This window comes from Pteropus medius, unplaced genomic scaffold (assembly GCF_902729225.1).
Source record: "Pteropus medius unplaced genomic scaffold, Ma_sr-lr_union100, whole genome shotgun sequence".
Classification (NCBI taxonomy): Eukaryota; Metazoa; Chordata; class Mammalia; order Chiroptera; family Pteropodidae; genus Pteropus; species Pteropus medius.
In genome coordinates this window covers 61,328,741-61,341,993 of record NW_024349800.1, presented here as the reverse complement: position 1 = coordinate 61,341,993, position 13,253 = coordinate 61,328,741, and the positions used below count along the sequence as shown (strand labels likewise).

General features: G+C 36.5%; 1 protein-coding gene across 1 annotated transcript in view; it reads right to left on the bottom strand.

Moving 5' to 3' along the window:
- The window catches only part of ADAM17 (ADAM metallopeptidase domain 17), a 37,027-nt gene that overhangs the window by 11,741 nt on the left and 12,033 nt on the right, over window positions 1-13,253 (bottom strand). Inside the window, exons 3-11 of the mRNA XM_039888084.1 lie at window positions 10,684-10,814; window positions 9,749-9,837; window positions 7,325-7,493; window positions 6,250-6,383; window positions 4,414-4,503; window positions 2,249-2,362; window positions 1,526-1,670; window positions 1,335-1,423; window positions 37-189 (exon numbers count right to left, since the gene is read on the bottom strand). Of these exons, the coding sequence (XP_039744018.1) occupies window positions 37-189; window positions 1,335-1,423; window positions 1,526-1,670; window positions 2,249-2,362; window positions 4,414-4,503; window positions 6,250-6,383; window positions 7,325-7,493; window positions 9,749-9,837; window positions 10,684-10,814 (1,114 nt within the window). The remainder of the gene's footprint in view (window positions 1-36; window positions 190-1,334; window positions 1,424-1,525; window positions 1,671-2,248; window positions 2,363-4,413; window positions 4,504-6,249; window positions 6,384-7,324; window positions 7,494-9,748; window positions 9,838-10,683; window positions 10,815-13,253) is intronic.

Genomic DNA, 13,253 nt, shown 5'->3' with positions numbered 1-13,253 from the left:
TCCCAACAACATAAAGAAGCTCCAAAGGACACATACCTTGTTGTTCTCATGATCCCCACTCACAGCTATGGGGTACATAACGAATTTTCCTCCCTGGTCCTCATTTGGGGCACATTCCGCTAGACCATCCGGATCATGTTCTGCTCCAAAATTGTGCCCCAATTCATGAGTTGTAACCAGGTCTGCTTCCTTAAAAAGCATGTAAAGAAAACATCATTTCCCAATACCGAACCATCACCTGCTTTGGCCAGTTGGGCCCTGCTATCTGAAATAGGGTCCTTATTAATCAGATCCTGAAAGTATCCTGAATTCTGTTCAGGCAGCAATGTACTCAGCTAAAACAGCCACCTCCCCACGTTCCCGTGAGCGTATGGGCAGTCATGGGACATGGCTCTGTCCACTGAGATATAAGCAGAAGCCCAGGGGTAGGGTTTCTAGAGCTTTGCAAAAGGGACAGCCTATGCTCTTTGTCTGACTTTCCACAACGCAGAAGGTGACCATTTTGTGACCATGAGGTGATAAGCATGAGGACAAAGGCCTTGTGCTTCACATGGCTGGTGGGGAGTAAAGAAGATCCTGGACCTGACAGCATCGCTGAGCAGAATGCTGTCCACGAACTTCCTGCTGACTGAAGCAAACACACCCCTTATTTAAGTCACTGTTTATTAGACTTCGTTACCTAAATTTTCTAGGATGTGCCTAACACATTCCTAATGGATATATCCGGGCAAAAACAAGATCCTGAAATCTTCTAGAGGGAAAACGAACAGGTCACATACTAAAGATAAAAAACTGGAATGAGTTCAGGCTCTTTAACAGGAAGACAAAACAAAACATCGACAGCCAATGGAGCGGCGCCTTCGGATGCAAGGAGAGAATCTACGCGCCTACATTAACAATCAAGTCTCAGAGGGGGTCAAGACGTTTCCAGATACGCAAAACCTCAGGCATGTGCCTCTCGGGCACCCTTTCTTTGGAAGCTCCTGGAGGATATGCCACGCCAAAATGACGGTGTGAACCGAGAGGACACATGGGCCCAGGAAATGAGAGTCTGGGGACAACACTGCAAGACCAGAAACGAGCGCCCAAAGGGCATTGGGGGGATGTCGTCAGGAAAGACAATGATCCTCATGGCTCTCAAAGAGGTTTGACAAGTAACTTTTATTTTATTCTTTATACCTTTCGCGTTCATATTTCCCACCAAAGAATATGTGATTTTTTAGGCCGAAACAAGAAAACCCAAGACGTATTACTGTTTTTAAAAATACCTACATAAACGTCTAACTACTACAATAAACTCAAAATCTGTACTTTTAAAGAATAAAAGAACATACCTTTGTAAGGATGGTTTTACCATAATTTTTTGTGCTGGTCAAACCACTATTCAAATAGATATTTTTCTTTCCAATTGGACTATAATAAGCTAAAGAAAAAGGAAAGAGACAAATTGCTTGCTCGGTACAGAGTTGTAACATGACCCATCGGCTTGCTACCCCCGCAAACCCACTCCAGACGGAAAGCTTACCCTTTGGACAGACACCACCGTGACTGTTGGCTCTGGGAGACCCGACGTAAGCTAATCCAAGAGTCCCCATATCGAAATCCTGGTACGTGAAAAGATGAGCTAGGCAGACTTTAGATGCTTCTTCAGCTATGTCAAAGCTAAATTGCTATGAAAATGAAAAGCATTCTTAATTAGATTATTACATCAGATGAAGAATGTTTCTACCAAATATTCTAGAACAGTCCTCTACGACTGACTGCGGGTCTGCACCAAACCGTGCAGTACAGTGCTCCTTCCCCTCAGGTCCTGCCCATCGATGCAGGGGACAGGCAGGCTGTCATCTGACGGGGTGGGGGCTGGACAAAAGGGAAGAGCTTGGAAGCTTTTTAAAGAAGTTCTCGAAAACTAAGAGCAGCCCAGCACTGGGGATAGTCCAGCTGTCAGGCTCCACACTTTGACACCTCCTCAGTGGGTCGCAGCCCCCAATGTGTAGAAATCATAAATATAAACTTACAGGAAAGCACATATACCTAGTTTTATGTTACTAAAATTAAGATCGAAATCCATTTAAGCCAGCACTGGTGCTTTGGGAGGATTTTTCTTTTCTTAAAAAGGCTCCACATATTACTTTAAAAACCTCTACTGTTAACAACCTACGGTCTCCAATGTAAAAAGTCCATGACCTGCACATTTGAAATCACAAAGCGGTAAGAACAGCATCACACCCAGGATTCCACAACCCACCTCGAGCAACATCTTCACATCCCAAGCATCCTTTTCTTCATTTGGGTAACTTTTTGCCATATTGTAGTGCCTTTCACCAGGTTTTACCTCTTGTGGAGACTTGAGAATGCGAATCTATACTTAAAGAGATAATACACTTAGAACACTTCAAAAACAGCCACCGACTCTGAAAACTGCACTGTTTGAGGTATTCAAAGTAAGACTATCTACAATTCTAGAATAAATGTTTTAGATCCAAAATTCCAGAAAATTCTTCAGCTCTAAATATTCAATCTATACTTAAAGAGATAATACACTTAGAACACTTCAAAAACAGCCACCGACTCTGAAAACTGCACTGTTTGAGGTATTCAAAGTAAGACTATCTACAATTCTAGAATAAATGTTTTAGATCCAAAATTCCAGAAAATTCTTCAGCTCTAAATATTCAAAACAAAGTAAGAAGCATATGATATGGAAAACACAGATCAATGAATGATTTATAAATTTATAAATGTCCTCCCAAATTTTCATTTCTTCTTCATTTAGTTGGAAAAAATGAGAACTTGGGTTCCATGAGCCTAAAACAGTTATTTCAACTACAGTCAATGATGCAGAGACAGAACAGTAAGGTGTACCTCACTGTATATCACAGGAACAAAGATTATGGAGAACAGGGGCTTTTCCTTGTACAAACAGTACAAATACGTATTAATGCTGCTTTATAAAAAAAAAAAAAAAAAGAACAAAGGCTTCTGTCTAAAGGAGATGAAACATCGACTGACGAGTTTGGGAAATGGAGCAAAGCCATGCTCAGCTCTGTTGTTTCTGGCATCCCTTCTGGCTCTGCCAGCCTGCAGAGGGTAGACCCTGGCTGGCTCTGCCACCACACGGTAAGCTCATTGTGCTGGGCCTTGCAGCTCTAGGGTCAGTTCTGGGATAAAACAGGTGAAAGCCCACTGTGAATGCACATCTAAACCACATCTCCCAATCCATCTGCTATCATTACAGAAGCTGATATTTTTATCTCCTATATTACACTTATTTTTTCAACTGGTTCCAAGTTCTAAAGCAAAAGAGAGCTTTATTTATTGATCCTCTAAAATTCAAACGTGTCACAGCTATCTGAAACAAGTGAAGCATCTTTGTATGTACCATAATGGAATAATCAACATATTCATGAAATGAAAAAGCAAGGTCTAAAAGAGTACAGTGTACCACCAAAGTGTCAAATATACACACATACACACACATGCCACACACGCATAAAATATCTCTGGAAAGATACACATGAAACTAGTGACATGGATGTCTCTGCGGAAAACACTGGTTTGACAATGGGTAAAGGCTGAGGAGACTTACTTTTCACTGGCTTTTGTACCATGTGTATCTATTACCTATTCAAATAACTTAAAAAAAGAAAATGCAAAACAGTAAAAGAATGGAAAAGGGAAAAATAATTCTTAGTTTCTTACAAGTACCATAAAAGTTTAACATTTACAGGTATAATACATAATTTCAAGTTTTTTAATCTCTACATTCTATCTACAGAACCTATAAGAATATGGTTAGTTTAGTACGAACAGCCTAGAAAAAATGGAAACAACAATTTCCATAACAAAATGTCCAAAGTAATACTCAATTTCAAAACAGTCTTTTTAATCAGTCTTATCAATTTGGAATGATTTTTACTATTTGATATAATTAAGATGGCATTAATACATCATGGCTAGATGTACTCGATTAAAAGATTATCAACAGATTATAAGAAATCAGAAGATCTTTGGGAGAAGAGATCTAACGGTTCGATATGTATAAACGCCTTGCAAAGTACACAGTATTTTTGAGTAACTTTTCTAACTAAAGAGTCAACAATATGCACTAGGATTCTAACTAAAGACATAGTCAAAGAAAAGAAAATTGAGGCAATAAAAAGGCCATGAATTCAGAGAAAGGGGAGATCGTAGGAACATAAAAAGGCTTTCTACTTAAAAGGAGTCTAAGAACAGAAAACTTCATTATCTATAAATAATATTTAAAAACTGTCAAATTTATCAGATAAAAATCACTGGTATTTGAGAATATTTATGATTAAAATTGAAGGTAAGTTTTGGAGTTTGAATGTAAGTGACATTTACGTTACATAACTTAGCTGAGTAATATAAGCCACCTGCATTGATAAATACCTGCTCTATCTGTATTCCGTAACCTTTAAAACCTGCGTTGTCCCACGAAGTGTTCCGATAGATATCATCGACTCTGTCAATCAGCTCTATCTGTGGGCATAAGGGAGAGAGTGAGAGGAAGACATGCGTGTCTTCACTACCCTTTGCAATGTCACGAATTGTTCAGGGATAAAAAAAACAGTTTAGAAAAAATGCCATTGTAAAAGTTTCTACCAATTATAAAAACCAGCATTAAGACGTTACTCTCGATCACTGACAAATTATTCCTAGGCCCAAACAGTGTTGTTACCAGAATAAACAGTGGTACAGTTTACTACAAATCCAAGAAGTCGACTGCGTAAAAAACCAAAATATCAAGTAATAAGCTTGTTAAAAACTGCCATTCCAGTCAACTACAAAAATGAGAGTTAACAGGCAATCAAATTTACCTAAAACATTCTCCTAAGAAGTATCTGTCTTCACTCCATCTCTTGGCAAGTTCCTCACACGCCTCCCTCAGAAAAGTGAGGCACAGTCCAGACGCTGTGAACCTCGTTCCCCACCGTCCTGGGCCACGTGCAGCGCTGAGGCCCAGGAAGAGGGAGCTGGAGGCTGGAGGTCTCACCAGTCCCCCTTTCTTCTGTGCTCTGACTTGGGAAGGCAGTTAGGTGGGTAGAGGGGACAGGAAGACAACAAAGGACTGTTCTCACTATAAAAACAAAACGCTCAGCACCATCGTCTCCTCAAAGAGAATATTTTATCATTTAAAACTGAGTACATGAGGCATGTCTGTGCAACTGTGAAGCATGTTATAGGTCCAGGAAACTGTTTTCCCTATAGAAACTGTAGGACTAAGAAATGCGATTTTGAAGACCAAGCTTCTCATTACATTCATATTCATGGTGTGACGTACAAAGAAGTAAATTAAGAGGGGCCCCTTAACACAAAGCCCGTATTAAGAAACCTTTTCAAGAAAGGGTCTGACTTAGGAACAAGAATCACAATGACTTCACACACTACTCCTACTAACCTCATAATAAATTCTTTCACTGGACGTGACACGAAGGGAAAGCAGGGTGAGGGAGGGGACCAATAAAACAGGATGGAAAAGCGAGGCGATGAGAAAGACGTCTTTACTGCACTAGGCTCTTGTGCATGAATAGCTGCATTCTCTTTTATTTCCAAAACGACATTTTGGTCAGTGCCAAGTTATCAGGACAGATGAAGTCATACTAATAAAAATGTCAATGACATATGAGTCCCGATTTTAAAATTACAATAGTAAATGCTAAAACCAGTGTCGACACTCCTATAATCTTTCCTGCTTATCTCTGTCCTACAGCTGGTTATGACCGTGAAAGTCCCATCTACTTCACACACTTATAGTCCAATAACTAGCTATTTTTTTATAATATACACCAAACTGATCTTCTCTGACATATACATATAAGCAAAAATAATACACACAGGTTCATATAAATACTTTTTTTCCCCCACTCTACAGCATACATACATGTCACCAATGAGGTCACTGCCATTAGAGCAGTAATATTTTCAAAGAATTTGCTTATAAAGAAGGGAGGCCTATGCTATGTTATGAACTCTCCCTAAACCAGCATAAAAATTCTAATGTGCAGAAAATAGTTCAAAGGTAAAATAGGTTTTCAAACACATGAAACTAGAATCTCTACGCAGTAATATAAGAACCTGAGGACAATCCTCAAATATTTTACGAAATACAGTATCTATAAGAGATCTGGTTTCATTATGTTTAACATTGGAGCAGTCTTCTCTTAAATGGAATTTATCTAACATGATTTTTTGGGTCCGATTACTTATCCGATACCGAATACTTACGAGGTAGTTCGTAGTTGTGCTCTCCTCCCCTCTGCCCATGTATCTGTAGAAGCGATGATCTGCCACCACCAGCAATTTACACGTGTTCCTCATGGGATCGGGCGTGGCTCTTCTCTTCACCCGGTGCACAAGCTCTAATATGAATTTGTACGCACTATTAAATCAAAATTCATCAAAACAGGAGTTTTTTATAGTAACACTTTAAATCTAGCATATTTTTTGAAGCAATTTTATTTGAGCTTAGTATCCTTAAAGGTATCTTGAACAAAAAAAGAATTTGGAGGAAGACAGAAAAGTGAAAAGCAGTATGAGATTTTAAAACTAGAATTCAAAACCAAGGAAGAGTTCCTCCTTAATTTTTAAAATAAGGAAACTTTAAAAAGTACTTAAGAGTAAAATAATCACCTAAGCATTGCCAGCCTATGAAGCTGTCATTTTATTCTGGAAGAAGTCCATGAATTAATCAAAGTAATGATAAAAATATCAGGATAATCAAATATTAAAAATGAGCTGGTGTTAATAGGTCGTTTTTCTTATCAAATAATCAAATTGTTTAAGAACTTTATATATTAAAATGCTAGTAATATTTTCTACAGTTTTCAAAACAGCACAGTAGACTATTTCTCCAAGAAGGTTGTTTTCAAATGACTCTAACACTGATCTGTAGCGAGACTGATAGCCTTCTTTCTGAACAGTGTAGATCTCTCTTGCTACCAACTTCTTATAATCTTGTTTTTCAGTAGTATTATTTTGTCATTTTTAAATACTTGCAAATATAAAATATGTTCTCAGATTACACAATTCCACTTTCCCCAGTCTTCTTTTAAAAAAATCCAATCTTTATTGTTATCGTTATTGTCTAGTTTTCATTTCTTATATTATATTCTTACTTACATTCTTACTTATATTAATTCTTTTGTCTAAAGAATTAACTTAAGAATTTCTGAACTCTATTTTCAAGCCAAATATTATAGTTACTTGATAATCATGTTATTTTTTTATTAATTAATACCACCCCTATCGAAGACAGCTGTAATGCCTGTTTCTTATTTGAAATATATTTTTGAAGTCTTACCATCAGGGGGCTCTTTGTCCACTAGTCCTTCTGGAAGCAAATCTTCATTACCCGCCTTTATATAACCACACACTTTTGGAGACTGCAAACGTGAAACATTCTTGATATCCTCAGATTTATAAGCTAACATTCTTTTGTCATTAGTATCATTAATTAGTCTCCAAAGTGGCTAAAATAGAAAACATATATAATTGAGATGGAAAACATAAGAATTCCTAAACAATAAATTCTTACAACATCCTTTTATTTTTTTCACTAACATTCATTTCCGGGTTAAGTAAATTGACTAGTCATTTTATCAAAAATTAATCATTTCAATTTTTACTGTAGAGTTACCATGCTAGTAAATAAATACATGGATTATTCACTCTTTGTATCTGGGTATACAGAAAAGCATTATTTTCCACAAGTTATAAAATCTTTTAGAAGATGAAGAAGAGAAAATGCATAACCTTTTCCATTCATTGATTCAAAAATATCTACGTTAACAGTTATTGTATGCTGGCACTGTTCTAGGTGATGGACATACAGCAATGAAAGTTAGATAAGCTTTCTGTTCTTGTGCATTTTCATTCTAGTTTCCTTAACATCTTTATAGGCAAAGAAAAGAACAAACACATTTTCATGATAGAAGACTAAAAACTTGTAACAATATGCCTAAAACTTATTAGTTTCATGGAAAGTGGTTTTTAAACAATCTTCACTTACAAGGCCGTGGTAAATCAGAACTAACATACTTGAAAGGTTACCCCAAAAGTTTGTCATTTCAAAAACCAAGTTCTTCTCTGTAAGGACACTAGTCTCATCAGAACCAAAAGCGTGTGAGAAATGTACAAAAAAAATATGAAATTTATATATGTCTACATATTCATCATAGAAATAAAAACTAAAACCAAAAGAAAACACTGATACCCACTAGGATGGCTATAATCAAAGATACAGATAATAACAAGTATTGGCAAGGAGGTGGAGAAATCAGAATCCTCACGTACTGCTGGTAAGAATGTTATATGTAATATAAAATGCAGCAAATCTAAAATGATGAGATGTAAAGTGCAGCCACTATGGAATACAGTCTGGCAGTTCCTCAAAAGGTTAAACACATATACCCAAGTGAAATGAAGAAATGCTCACACAAACACTCGTTCACAAATATTCACAGCAGCATTATTCATAATAGCCAAAAACTGAAAACAACCCAAATGTCCAACTGATAAGCAAAATGCGTTATATCCATGCAACAGAGTATTATTTGGCAATAAAAAGAAATAAGTATTGACACATGCTACAACATGAACGGAACTTGAAAACATTCTAAGAAGCCAGTCATAAAAGACCAGGGGTCCCCAATCTCCAGGCCACGGATCAGTATCACCACTACTGTTCTATGGCCTGTTAGGAACCGGGCCGCATAGCAGGTGAGCGGCAGGCGAGCAAGCGAAGCTTCATCTGTATTTGCAGCTGCTCCCCAGCGCCAGCATCACCGCCTCAGCTCCACCTCAGAGCATCAGGCATTAGATCCTCAGAGCAGCACTGCACTGGTCCCTGAAACCAAAAAGGTTGGGGACTGCTGCGAAGGACCACATGCTGTGTGATTCCATTTAGGTGAAATGACCAAGCAAATCTAAAGAGACAGCCAGTAGACCAGTGGTTGCCTAGGGCTAGAGACATTGGGGCAAAACAGGTGGTAGGCTGCTAAAGGGTATGGGGCCCCTTCTGGGGGTGAGGCAATGCTCTAACACTGATCGTGGTGATGACTGCGTAACTCTAGGAACATACTAAAAACCACTGAATTATACACTCTAAATGAGTCAGGAGGGAAAGAAAATTTTCTCTTCCTATTATCAACCCCACATGTGACTTGTTCTCAATTATGCATCTTATGAAAGCTTCTTAGGTATTTGTAAAAAGTATCTTTCGAAAAAAATCATCGACTTTCCCGGTTAAAGTAAAAAACTTTAAATACAAGGAGAAAAGTAAGTAAGTATAATTACAGACCTCTGTCTTCTTAAAACAACTGAGAAACAGCTTTTTTTGAATCAGATATATAGTGAAATAAGTCAGTTAGAAAAGAACAAGAACCATATGATTTCACTCATACATGGGATATAAAACAAAAAACCATCAAGGAACAAATAAAACAAACGAAAAAGAAACTCACATATACAGATGACAGAATGGTGGCTACCAAGGTTTGGGAAATGGGGTCATGGGAGGATGAGGGTAAAGGGGGCCAAGTATGTGGGAACAGAAGGAAACGAGACTTCAGGTGGTGAGCAGACAACTGAGTATACAGATGTCATTTTATAATACTGTATACCTAAAATTTATGTTATTAACCAATGTTATAACCATTTAAAATAGAAATTTGAAAAAAATAATCAGATATATGTTCCTAAGGAAAAAGTTCACACATAGATTTACCTCTATATTATACTCTGCCCCATCTGTGTTGATCCTTATTGTGATGTCGTCGTCTCCTATGTGGGCCAGAACCCTAGAGTCAGGCTCACCTTAAAAGAGAAAAATGTAGAAAAATGTTTTATTAAAAAATATTTATATCAAAAAAATAAACTATGCACTATTGCCATTAAAAATCAACCAAGCCCTTCATCGGAGTGAACCCGCCAAAGACTGTGGCAGCCTGCCACCACGATGCACAGGCCCCGGGAAGCAGCCGGCTAACTCTCACTCCCAAGGGGTAGGTAGCTTCGACTCCAGTCACCTAAAACCTATCTCTGCCCCTCAAGCCTCTTATGAGAATGATCTAGAGTGCATTACAGAACAAAACAAACAAATGGGTAGATTTTCTTCTGGAATAACTTCACCTAATTTGGGGTAAGAAAGAACTAAGAGGCAGTAGAAAGCATGATTTGGAATATACAGGTCCAGAACTATACTATTTGAGGATTTTGATGTCTTATTTCCTATTGTAGAAAAAAGTTCCAGAAATAAACCACAAGTGCTTGATATATTTTCTTAAATAAGTGCATAACAGAATCATGAAGTCAATTATTTTATCTCCTAGCTTCCCTGTTTAAAATCTCATAAGGGAAGCCCACAATCCTCTTTTGGAGACAAAAAAAGGTTAAATTCTTATCACTTGAGAGGAAATTCATTTTAACCATCAGAATAGCCAACTAGTATGACATGCTAGATAATACCCATATTCTCCTGTTTGAATGTTTCTGCTTCCAAACTTAGATAGTTCACTATCTAAAAACAGAAAATCTAAGTAAAATAAAGCATATCAGTACTTTGACACCCGCTACCTCCCCACCAAAAAAGTATGGAATCAAGTTAGAGCTGCACATCTAACACCCCAGACACAAAGGCAAACAAACGAGCTCCATACTAACCAACCACGTGTCCGCTGAAGAAGTCCTGCCATTTGACAGTGTATTCGCTTTCATCTTTACCATCGACCACCACAACTTTGAAATTTTGGGAAAAGCGTTCAGTACTTGATGTCAGGTATAATTTAAAATGCCTAAAAAAAAAAAAAATGCATCCATATTTTACTCTAAGAACATAAAATAGAAGCCTAACTTTCATTTAATTCAACCGTCTTTAAAAGAAGTTAAGAGAAGAGTTGACATTAATAAAATCACTATGCAAGTTTTTACTACTGTTTTACTAGATACTCAGAGCATTATATCTCCTGCTAAGTCAAAGAGACTAAGTTCTTTAAGTTGTAAGAATCTGGAGAAAAAAGGTTCACAGAGCTTAGGCAGTCATCTTTTCCAGAGACTGAAGAGTAAGGAAACACACATATCTGAATACTGTAAGATTCCTGGCTGTCTTAAAAACTTATTAAAGACTGATATTATTAGACAGCATTTATTGAACACCTACTCATTGCAAGATGCTCTGTATATGTTATTTCTACTTCACACAGTAAAAATTGAGGCTTGGAGGTTAATGAACATACTACATGGTGAAACTGAAAACTGAACTTGGTTTATTTCAGAAGCCTGTATTATGCTGCCTCTAGCAATCAATTTTGCACAGCAAAATGCTACTTTATTTAAAAACACTCACGCTTTTCTTCTCCTTCTAAAAAAAACCTATCTGGAAAAAAATTAATCCATAATACCACGAGGACAATAAATACAAGGCAAATACAATGCTAACATTAAAATACACACTGCAGTTCTTTAGTTGGCTCAATATTCTTTTGTTTACTACAAGTTTTAGTCCTGACATAAAAACTGGGCATGGTCAGCAAGAATTTTTCAATTATTATTTGCAGAGCCCTTTCGATGTGCCTATGAACACCAAAGATAAAGAAAGGTATGTTTTTCATCTCAGCCACAGAACAAACTTTGTCAGCTGTGGTGCTGAAAATATGAAATGTTACTTCCCTCATGGGTTTGCATAAGTCTAAACTGCCAGGAAGAATCTAGACTGAGACTGTCTCCATGGCAACAAATATTTTTAACTTTTTGAGCATACCAAGGTAATTTTAGTTTGCCTGTGGTTTTTTAATGGTCACTGGGAAAGACACAATAGAACATTATTTCAGAAAACCTTGGAACATTTTCTCCTGCTATCGCAAAATGTATCTTCCCTCACATCTGCAGTTATATTTTTTCTAATCAGCTATGCTGTGAACTCTGAAAAGCATTGGTATTATAAATGCCTTATTATTTACTTTTAGAGTCTCGATATTACTTTTACTTAATGTTCTTTCCAGAAAAATCACTGAATTGTACTCTTCATTTTCTACACTAATAATCTGCTGTTATAAAGATTAAGAACCAAATGATGGTAAAATTCCTGGTTTTTTTCTGAGTTTCCAATCTTTACCTTTGAGTTACAAAACTTCCAAAAGGATATGTCAGAATTTATACTTTACTCTATCCTTCCAAAATTATGTGAAGTCCTGAACTTACAGACTTCTTTTAGCATTTTCATTTATCTTTATGCCTTCGGATTTAAAGATTTACAGTATCTACAAACTGGTGTTAATCCACTGAGTTAAAATTATCTTGATATCTATTTTTTTGTATATACCACAAAATGATCATTACAATAACTCTAGTTAACACCTGTCACCATATAGTCACAAATTTTTTTGTGATGAGAACTTTGATGATCTACTCTTAGCAACTTTAAATATGCAATATAATACCATTAACTATGGTTGCCAGGCTGTATATTACATCCCTAGGGATTTTGTTTTATTACTGGAAGTTTTACCTCATATCTATTTTTAATGGTCCATTTAGCTGGGCATATATCACTTTCATTTCCTTATCAGTTCTAGCCCTCTTCAAATAATTTGATATTTCACTTATAAGAGGAACAACTATCTAACTTTAAAATTACAACATTATCAAAAAAGTATCAAAACAATATCTGTAACTTTTTTATTACTTTAGAATAACAGTATTTGATTTATTTAAAAAAAGAGAAAATGTAACTTCTAGACAAATTTCAGTTTTTCCATAAAGCTACTTTTTAACTCATCATATATTCTCTTGATAGTTCCATGCTTTTCAACTGCTAACAGTCACATTCAAATTTAATTTTATGATCTTTGCTTAAATTATTTGGCTTTCCACTACTATCTCAAAACAGAAAATCTAATCATTTACCATCACCATCAATGAGTGGTTTCACATAGGTTAAATTCAATCCTATATAAAATGATCATTTCAGGTAACTCAATTTTTTTCTTTTAAGCTTTCATAACAAAGTATAATAGAAAGAAGGGTATGGGCTTTGGAGTCTGACAAATCTGGCTTGAATTCTGTCTCCACCACTTACTGTTTGATCTTGACCTTAACTTCTGAATCTAAGTATTGTCATCTACAAGTAGACATAATACCACCTACCAAGGGAATGGTTTCCAGAGTTCAATGAAATAAACTATTTTAGAGTACTTGGTACAAAGTTCTCATACATTGTTATATACATTTCCCAA